General features: G+C 29.7%; 2 protein-coding genes across 2 annotated transcripts; one reads left to right on the top strand and one right to left on the bottom strand.

The window, feature by feature from the left end:
• Positions 1-1,297: 1,297 nt before the first annotated feature.
• On the top strand, positions 1,298-3,886 carry LOC137810288 (cytochrome c-like). The gene is made up of 3 exons (XM_068611471.1): positions 1,298-1,554; positions 2,760-2,893; positions 3,550-3,886. Exons 1-3 carry the CDS (start codon positions 1,443-1,445, stop codon positions 3,643-3,645), a joined length of 342 nt encoding a protein of 113 aa, XP_068467572.1. The 5' UTR covers positions 1,298-1,442; the 3' UTR covers positions 3,646-3,886.
• Positions 3,887-5,434: 1,548 nt separating this feature from the next.
• On the bottom strand, positions 5,435-6,247 carry LOC137810285 (ethylene-responsive transcription factor ERF021-like). Its single transcript, XM_068611467.1, has one exon. It carries the CDS (start codon positions 6,172-6,174, stop codon positions 5,536-5,538), a length of 639 nt encoding a protein of 212 aa, XP_068467568.1. The 5' UTR covers positions 6,175-6,247; the 3' UTR covers positions 5,435-5,535.
• Positions 6,248-10,251: the final 4,004 nt, after the last annotated feature.

Genomic DNA, 10,251 nt, shown 5'->3' with positions numbered 1-10,251 from the left:
TACCGTTTTTATCTTTATAAAAAGAAATTACATTCACAAAACTATAACGTTATAAGAATTAATTAAAAAAATAATAATTTATTCTTGTTTTTTATGTAATATTTTTCATAATCATTATTTTTTATGTATTTTGATCATACAAAACTAGATGTACAAGTAACTATGTTTCTACCAGTAATATATCTATAATCTATAAGTATTATTATATACATTATATATAGGATAAATCTTTTTTCACTTGTTTTTTGCATTGTTCTAATGAGATAATTTTACTTTTTAATAAATAAAAAATAATTGAATAACATTTCTCTACTTATTTAAAAATAACTAACTCATATTTTTAAATGTCATTGTTACAACATTATATATATAAAAGTTTTATTGTTTTAATGTTTTATGATATCATTCTTACAAAAAATATTTTATTTATTTAATAAAATAAGTAGTTAAATATATATTTTTTCATTTCAAAATAAATAAATATTTTTTCTATTTAAAAACTATTTTTACATCTATTTTAATATCATTTTTACAAATATATATATAAATATTTTATTAATATAATAAAATGCTATCTCTTCGCATTTTTATGTATCTTTGACAACAAGATGCTATTACAACATTAAATTTATTGTCTTAATAAAAAAACAAACCCTGTATGTCACTGTCTATCTTTTCCACTTTATGGCAATTGTGAACAAATTTCTCAAGAAACAAAGTAAAATTATCAATCAATTCTTATTCTAATTATTTTTTAATGTTAAATAGGTTGGAACTTTTTTCAATGGATCGATCTACCTCAATCTTTTCTCTTATTTTTGTAAATTATAATTTGTAAATTTTAAGTTTGGATGGTATATACTCATGTAAAATTTTGATATTTATATGATGATGTATTTTTTTTCTTAAAATGTGTAACTATTTTTAATTTATATTAAATTAAAATTTCAGATTATTACTTAATATTTAGTTATTATTTGATTTTATTAAGTTTTTATAAAAATTAATTAATTTGATTATGTAGATTGAATCTAACCAGATAGCAGAGTTTCAATTGTTATTCGACCCGACTCATACACTAAATATTCTTATATCTTTTATATAAATTATTGAGACTCCCACCAATAAATCGACTTAAACAAACTGAAGCTAGTAAGTTTCACCACGCAAATCACATGCCAAACTTGACTTTAGCCTCAAGCTAACGCTACCGATGACAAATAAAAATAAAAACGGACGGTTGAAAACGGTCCACGTCAGCGAAAATAGTTAGGGCTGGGCCAAAGAGTCCCGTGGCGACCGCGTTCCAAATTTGCCACCCTGCCGCCTCAACCTCTTATATATAAATACAGACATGCATTACGCATTGCATGTCTTCTCAATAGTTCATTCCTTTCTACTTTTCCCTTCGATTCCTCAAACCTATTCGCCTTCCTCCGCGAATGGCGTCCTTCGATCTAGCTCCTCCCGGCGATGTCAAATCCGGCGACAAAATCTTCAGGACGAAGTGCGCTCAGTGTCACACCGTCGAGAAAGGTGCCGGTCACAAGCAAGGTCCGCACTCTCTTTTATCGTTTCTCCTCATTAATGCCTTTTTTTCAAACGCGCCATTGATTTCTCCTTTTACCTGTCGTTATTGTTTCGATCTTGCTCTGTTTCGTTTAGTGCCAGCGTAATAAGGCGTAGATCTAGGAAGCACGCTGTGGATTTATTTTTCTCGTTGATTCATCTCTTTTCACCTGTTATTTGATTTGTGTAGTGGTTTGTTATTGTTGCTGTGCCTTCTTGATGCACCTATACTTCGTTTCTTGTGAATCATGCGTGTAAATTTTCTATTTGATTGATTGATTGCGTTCGTTAGTTGCGGAAACCGTGCAGAGGAAATCTGTGCTTCAAACTTGACTGCTCGTTGGTGAGTAGCACTTTCAGGTCGATGATAACTAAGAACGTTTTGTAATTCTATTGGATCCTCCATTGAAAAGTATTTTTTCGTGTTTGGTTTAAGGTAATTATTTAATTCTTGTTGAATTCAAGGATTTAGTGGATTTTGACATGGAATGAATCTATATTCGTCCTCGTTGTTGTAGAAATATGAGGGAAATAACTATATCCGAAGCTTAGGAATTGAAGATGAGCCTCCTATTTTTTTTACTTGTTCTTTTGTGTGATCATGATTGGACAAATAGAATTATACTCTCTTGAAGCACAATCGAAACCTGGTTTGAAATGAGACGGTCTTGTCGATTTATGAATGTAATGGCGATTAGAACGAGGAATTGAGACATTTAAGATTGATTTTTTTGTTTACTGTTTGCCAAGGCAACATGTATTTTGGTTCGAGAAATTTATTCGATGAGCTGCGGGCTATGTTAAAAATTTTGCACATGTCCAAGTATGTTTTCCATGCCTGGTTAGGAAAATTCCCACTCATATTTGATTTCCCTTGTTCATGCTGTAGCTTTATGACCAAATTTGATTTCAACGAGTAGCTTAGGACCTCTAGCCGATATGCTCTTGTAGACAAAAGGAGAATGAAAATCACTTGAGGGACAAATTGTTGATACATTCATTGCTTTCTAGTTTCAGTACTTGTGAATTCTCCTTATCAAACAATCTTATCGTTGTCACTGTTTTATAGATTGCTTCCTTGGCACTCATCTGACAACAATCTATTACCAGATATATAACTATTTTTCTGTTGCTTCACTCTTGAATGCTGTTGTTATTTATTCTAATATTTTCCTTTCTGACAATCTCAGGTCCCAATCTGAATGGATTGTTTGGAAGGCAATCAGGCACTACTCCCGGATATTCCTACTCTTCAGCTAACAAGAACATGGCCGTGACTTGGGAAGAAAAGACACTATACGATTATTTGCTTAACCCCAAAAAGGTACAACAAAAACTATATACTATTTCTATATGAACGGCTATTAATTACTGATCATCCATATCAGAGATATGCTTCACTAATGTTCTCCCTCTCTAAATATATCTATTTTAAAATCAAGTGTATCAATTTTATTTTTTATGTAAAATTACATACTATATTATGTTAATTCAAACTTTCTATATTTATAAATGTGCAATGATTTTTCACACATCATATCATTTTAATAGTTGTTTCAGACAAATTATTTCTATAATTCAATTCTTATTTTCAAAAAAATTGTATATTTGATTCGTATATATAAAATAAAATCAAAATTGCTACTATCTTCTATTGTACTATGTTCTTTATTAATTATTTGACAATGCGATATTTTTCTTCTTTAATATATCTTTTAATCTATTCTTTTTAAATTGTATATAAATTTAGAGATATATGTACAACGCATTGTGTGGATTGTGAACTTGATAATGTATGCTACCCTCATTTATATATTGGATCCCTTTCTCTGAATAAATTATAAATTATATGGGATTTAATATCTTCTACCGTGTTGCATATGTTCTGTAAAGTAATATTGCACAATGACATTGAAAAGTATTTTCCCCCTCCATATTATGTGTCACTGACACCCCTTGTTGTGTTGGGTTCCTCTGCAGTATATTCCAGGGACTAAGATGGTTTTTCCTGGTCTGAAGAAGCCCCAGGAACGTTCTGATCTTATTGCATTTCTGAAAGAATCCACTGCACAGTGATTATACATTTTCGTTCATTCAATTTTTCAGTGTGTTTTCATAGTTCAGGATATATAATTTTCGGAAAACGTTTAGTTTCTGCAGGAAGTGCCGTATCTTTGGCAAATAATGTAGGCTACATTGGTCTGCAATGCTATTTTGTTTATTTTGCGTTGCTTCTAAAAAAGCAGCCGAGCTTTAGCTGGTGTAACAAATTGGCTCTTGAAAATTGAAACATTCTTTTCATCGGCATTTTATTTAATTCGAACCGCAGCTCCTTATTGTGCTTCGCTGAATTCATTAATTTTTTAACGTTGTACTTTGATTTGCCTCGTTGGAAAGGAGGATCTTCATCTAATAGTTGCAAGACAGAGTAGATGTACCTCTTATTCTGTTTGTGAATGGTAAGTTGTTTTGTCATAGGAATATGTTTGAGAATAGGCTCTGTGAAGGAATGTGGTAAACTGTTGTGGTGAGCGTATTCATGGGCATATAATTAAATTTAAATATATATTAATTACAAATTCATTGAAACTATTATAATGTCTTTAACCATTTAATATATTTTCAATGTTGTGCAACTTAAATGTTAAATGTGTGTATCACATTTTGATTATAGAATAATTGTTAATAATCTTAAAATCGGTAAATTATTTCATATATGCGTTTTTGGTAAATTATATATTAAATCTTGATTTAGTTCAAAACCGTTGAAGCATCTCAATCCAACCTTGTATTTAAATATTATTTGAAAATTTCTATGCATAATTAGTCATTTACTCTTTACTCTCTTTTTTTCTCTCGGTCCCGAAATTTTGGGAGATGATCCCTAACTAGCTTCTAAATTTCCATAATTAAGGGGAAAACTTGCACGTTATTCGTCCTCGGTGGGAGAAATTAGTTTCCATCAAATCTCTTACTCAAGATGTTAAAAGCCTCAAGGAATTAAAAATGTTGTAAAAAATTATATATATTTTTTCTAAAACAATTAAATACAATTTGATTTTAACAATAACTTGTCTTGTTCCAAAATCGATTTTTCCTGAGAGAAACACTTATTTGTTGGTGGTGGAATCGTAATCAATTCGGGAAAAAATTAGTTAATTAAAATATACATTTATTCAGCCCAAAACATTCACAAATTAAATACAATTCTGCATGAATTATTTTATTATTTGCAAACATTTGATAAAAGGTGTGTCATGCGTGCAAGTGGCACACTCTAGTCATACACAGGTAGTTCATCTTATTAATTATTCCAAAGAAAAAAAAACCACCTTTAATTTCAAAAGTGGTGTTGGTTAGAACTTGGAAAATAGAAATGTCCCTTGTGACGGTCAAATGGCAAATTCCTAACACAAAAGTCATACACACTAGGTCGTAATAGATTTGGTCGGCTTACGAACACGATTTCTCCTATTATTATATTAATTCATTCTTTAATTGCTTATATTACATAGTAAATAAATAAATAAATAAATAAAATGACAACGATACCAATTTATTCAGGAATTTAGATTCATAGAGGGGGAAAAGTTGAAGGTCAAAATCTAACTTTATTCATGTGGCCTCAGTGTGACTTATACAGTGTGTAATATATTGAATATAGAAGTCACTTCTTATGTTTTTCATTTTTTTACCTGACAAATCATGCTAAATAAAAAACGATTTTGAAATCTGTCTCTCTTTCTATAAAAAGAACATTCACAGACAAATATATACGAAGGAATGAGCGAGTGGATAATTAAGAATATACACAGAATATGCAATTGACAAAATTAAATAATCCTATTGCTTCATTGAATCAATCTCACTAAAAACCACATGATTCTTTAATCATTTATGAATAAATAGAATGCCCTAATCAAGGGTACATTAAATATCAATCACTAACAGTTACGTATTGATCAATCACATATATTCAGGAGAGTCCCATAAGGATTCATGATGCATTTCTTCCCATCCACTCAACTCCATGCCATAACCATCATCACCATCACAAGACACCATCATCATGGAGTACTCATCACCAAACCCAAACCTAGGTGTCTCTGCCATTTGCATCATCCACATCTTTGGTGACTCCAATGGAGACTCATTTATAGCTTGAATTTGGGTAGCTGAAAGTCCCACTTGCAGAGGAACCACACCACTACTGTTACTGTTACTGTTACTTGTTTCACTCATACATATTTGATTATGTGACATTGTTGGTGACCTAGTGAACCTCAATGCAGCTTGTTGTGCTGCCATCTGTACATCCTCGGATTTGGAGCTGGCGGGACGTGGCAGTGTCTCCGCAAGTTCAGGAAAATTGAGTTTGGCGGCGCGTCCTCTGAGGTGCAACGCCGCCACGTCATATGCTGCCGCCGCCATCTCCGGCGACTCATAGCTCCCTAACCATATTCTGCTTTTCTTCCCCGGCTCACGAATCTCCGACACCCATTTGCCCCATTTTCGCTGTCGAACACCATGATACGATGTTGTCGTTTTTGACGTTGTTGGGGCTATTCCACATTGTTGCATGGTGCTTGTTGGTTCTTGTTCCATGGAATGAAAACAGAGTTTTTTTTTTCTTGTTTGTAGTAAAGCGTTTGGTGCAATCTGATTGGTGAAAGTTTGAGAGTGAAGATGTGTGTGATGTGATGTTATATAAGGTGAGATTGAGAAGAGGTAAGGTTCGTGGTAGTTACATAGGTAAGTGGGGAACATGCTGTCAGTGAGAGAGCAATGGTGCCACGTTCTTTACTGCTTACTTACTTCTTCTATGCATTATTCAATCTCTGTGATGTCACAAACAAACACTTGGATTAGTTTATGCCATTAATTAACAAATTCCTTTCATTTTCCCCTATCTTGTGTTTAATTTCTTCTTACTATTTTTAAAAATGGTGATTGTGGTGTTAATTTTGTTTTTGTTTTATTCATCATTAAAGAAGAACACCTTCTATGCCAAGCTTGTTGGTAAATGGCGGTGCCTGGTGCTGTGTTTATTTACCTACCACCAAACCCACATGTAGGGTGCTCATGCTTATGCTTTAATTTCTTCTTCTATAATTATTATTGGATATTGATAATAGATAATAAAAAAAAATCATAATATATAAATTCGAGTTAAGTTAACTTTAAAAGTTCACTTAGTTACTAAAAATTTTAGACACGAGCATTCAGTTTAGTAAAAAATAAATATATCTTTAATCGAATGTTTTGCTTCTGTATTCTCTAATATATACTAATAAATATTTTCGATTCTTTTTATATAGAGTTTTGATATTGATCTATTTCAATAGTAAAAGCTAATTATTAGTATCTTTTGATTTACATTGATACAAGATTAATCTCCTTAAACATTAGTATCAAAAGACATATTCATCCAGTCAAACTCAATCCATAATATTACAATTTTAATAAAAATTTATTAAACTTATCAGATAATTCAGTATCAAATTATCGTAATATAGTTTTTATAGTATTGAGTTACAGTTAATGGTTAGATTTTAATAAGAATGTTAAAAAGTAAAAGTAAATTTCAGTGCCAAGTTAGTCAATTGGTGAATTAGTATTCGAAGATCATTCACTCCCAACAAGAATAACAGCTGTGAAAACTCGTTTTTAAGACTTGGACATGTTTGTGCTTATATTGATTAGAAAATATAAGAAAAGGGAAAAACATGGTGGATAATGAAGAAAAATTGAATACAAAAGTGGGTCCAAAATTATTAGAAAGATAAAGAAAAGGATAAAAGAGTAAGACAAGGACAGGGAGTGGTTTTGTTGAAGAGAACAGTACCTCATTCAAACACGCGTTGAAGTCATAAACAATGGATATCAGAATAAGAAGCTTCAATAAGGAAAAAATATTAAATTAAATAATTTGACATAGGAAGAAAGTTAAAATTAAATATTAAGAACTGAATTTTAATTTTAGGTTTAACTCAATCTTATAAAATCGGTTTTTAAAGTGGAGTTTACACTTACTTATATATTGTTAAATGTTTTTATTTTTAATTGATGTATAATTTCTAACATATTTCATCACGTCGTCAACTCGTATATTATAGATGATTCTATAGTGGTCCGATAACAGGTGACCTGATAAGTTTATTAAACTCTCATTAGGATAGACTCTGATACCATATTAAGAAGAAACATTAAGTTTAACTTAAAACTTTATAAAACCGACTTATAAAACGAGGTTTGCAACCACTTATATACTATGAAATATCTACACTTATAAGACGAGGTTCGTAACCACTTATATACATCATTTTAAAATTTTCTCTATGATTAAACCCTAAACTAAAAGTCTGATTCTGAGTAACCTTTAAAGTTTCTTTTGTTTTTTTTTTTTCTTTTCTGACCGGTGTCCGGAAATAATCGAAATTAGAGAAAAGGGAATGGGTGGTGAATTGAAGTGACGGTGTGTGCGCGTAGGTTGTGGTATTATATCTATCATATCCAAATCTATGTTTGCAATAGAAATAAAAAGTTTGCATTGAAAGCATGGAAATGGAAGTGAATGGTTCCATCACTTCCAGCTGTTTTCAAAACCATACAAAACACAGATGTTCATATTATATACTCTTTGAATTCAGTGTCACTCATGCCATTTAATCACGTGTTAAGATATTATAATATTATATTTAGGGTTTACATATTTTTTTCTCTAATACACTTCTAACAACTACAACCAAACTCAATTTATACATGTCTTTCCCTTTCATTTAATAAAATATTACAATTTTAAGTTTCTTCTATCTCTAAATCCTAAACACTAAATCTTAAACATGATGGTGATTTTAAATTTGTGTTTAAACAAATTTTAAAATTTCAAAAAATTTATTTATTCTTTAACTGAAAATCCAAAATTAAAAAATAATTCTGAAAAATGAATTATTTTGTGTTTCAAGAATGAAATGTAGAATAGAATTAAAAAATAAAAAATTCATTATGAATAAACAATTCCAAAAATAAAAAATATATTTTTGAAAAAACAATCAAAAGATAAAATTGAAAACATATTTCAGAAAAGAGATTTTAGAAAATTACGAAAGGTATTTTGGTCATTTCACACCAATGATTTGGTGCACTTCTAAATTTGTTGGGTGCAGAAAGCAATTTGTCCTCGATTATAACGTTTTGAAAACCTAAAATTATTTAAGCTTTTCAACTTGCCTTATGTTGGAGCCTATTCAAACTTGAAGAGTAAGACAGCTTCTTTCAACACCTCCATATTTTTTTCCTACACCTCTATATTTCTTAAAATACCAAAATTATCTCATTTAATTTTTGTTCTAAATTCTAGAATATATAATTCTCAGAATTTTCAAATTACATAATTTATAAGTTAATATTTAGATTTTTAAATTTTCAATTACACAATTTAAAATGTAAAATTTGTGCTCTGAATCATATAACTGAAATACAAATTTATATTTTAATTGTGTTCGAAATATAATATAAATTTTGTATTTAGAATTGTATAATTATAGTATAATATAAAATTTATATTATGAATGGTATAATCTTACAAATTACTCTGTTTGAAATTTTTTATAATTACTATTCCAAAATTATATAATAATAACTTTTCATATACATATTATTTGTAATTATTTTATTTTAAAATTAAATTATATAATTATTTTAAATGCTTTTTTAGCTTTAACTCCTCCCAAATTTTTATGGAAGGCAATGAACTTTAAAAAAATACTTATAAGCATTTTTTTATTACTGGAGGAGATATATAAAGTGTAAGAAAAGAAAAACAACAAATATATTTAAAATTTCAGATTTCTTTTATTAAAAATCATATATTTTTTATTTGAACAAGTCCTTTTATCTTTGGATTAATTTATCTAATGACTATTAATTAACATTGTTCACAAATATTTCTTAGTTATGAAACTTGGAAGTGCATCATACATTAATTATTGCATGTTTCTGATTTATGCTTTGTGATAACTCCATGAAGAATACTAAAACCTTAACCTTTTTGGCTTCTTTTTGTTCTTCACTATACTTTTTTTAAGCCATTGTTTCATCCAAAAAGATATGAAAGTCAATTTCTTCAAGTCTTTTGACTTAATATGTCAACCAGAAAACAAAATCATCAATTTGTATACAATAGATACACTGCATAGGATCTTCAATTCTCATAAAATACATTATAAAAAGTTAAAGAGGAAGTTTGACTAAATATTAGAGATTTAACATCGACTAGAGATACAAGGTTAATTCATCGTATATAAAAGGGTGTAAATTTGTTTTATAAATTTTTTATATGATTGAATTTGATTTAAAGTTCATTTTTTAAATATATTATTAGAATCATTTAGAACTAAATATTAACGAGAGTTTGTTGAACACATTGTGTCACCCGTTATCAAGATGTGTCATCATAAATTTATAGTCACATTCACGAGATAGTCTTGACATCAAGAGTGTATTAAAGATTTCACATTGAGTATAAATAAAGTCAATTCATAGTATACAAGTGAATCCAAACTTCATTTTACAATTCGGTGTTATAAAATTGAGTTCAACATATTGCGTCACCCAGGACGAATCACCATAAATTTCTAGTCACGCACACGGGTTGACAGCAGTCTCGACCTTGAGAGTGCG

The sequence above is a fragment of the Phaseolus vulgaris genome, chromosome 2, assembly GCF_000499845.2.
Source record: "Phaseolus vulgaris cultivar G19833 chromosome 2, P. vulgaris v2.0, whole genome shotgun sequence".
NCBI lineage: Eukaryota > Viridiplantae > Streptophyta > Magnoliopsida > Fabales > Fabaceae > Phaseolus > Phaseolus vulgaris.
The sequence above is the reverse complement of the archived record's forward strand: the minus strand, read 5'-3'. Positions and strand labels throughout refer to the sequence as shown.

What these genes read in the sequence shown, in the direction of transcription:
- LOC137810285 (XM_068611467.1), bottom strand. Translation starts at nt 6,174, where the DNA reads ATGGAACAAGAACCAACAAGCACCATGCAACAATGTGGAATAGCCCCA.
- LOC137810288 (XM_068611471.1), top strand. Translation starts at nt 1,443, where the DNA reads ATGGCGTCCTTCGATCTAGCTCCTCCCGGCGATGTCAAATCCGGCGAC. An exon ending in AGGTGCCGGTCACAAGCAAG is followed by an intron (nt 1,555 to 2,759) that starts GTCCGCACTCTC and finishes TGACAATCTCAG; the next exon opens with GTCCCAATCTGAATGGATTG. An exon ending in ATTTGCTTAACCCCAAAAAG is followed by an intron (nt 2,894 to 3,549) that starts GTACAACAAAAA and finishes GTTCCTCTGCAG; the next exon opens with TATATTCCAGGGACTAAGAT.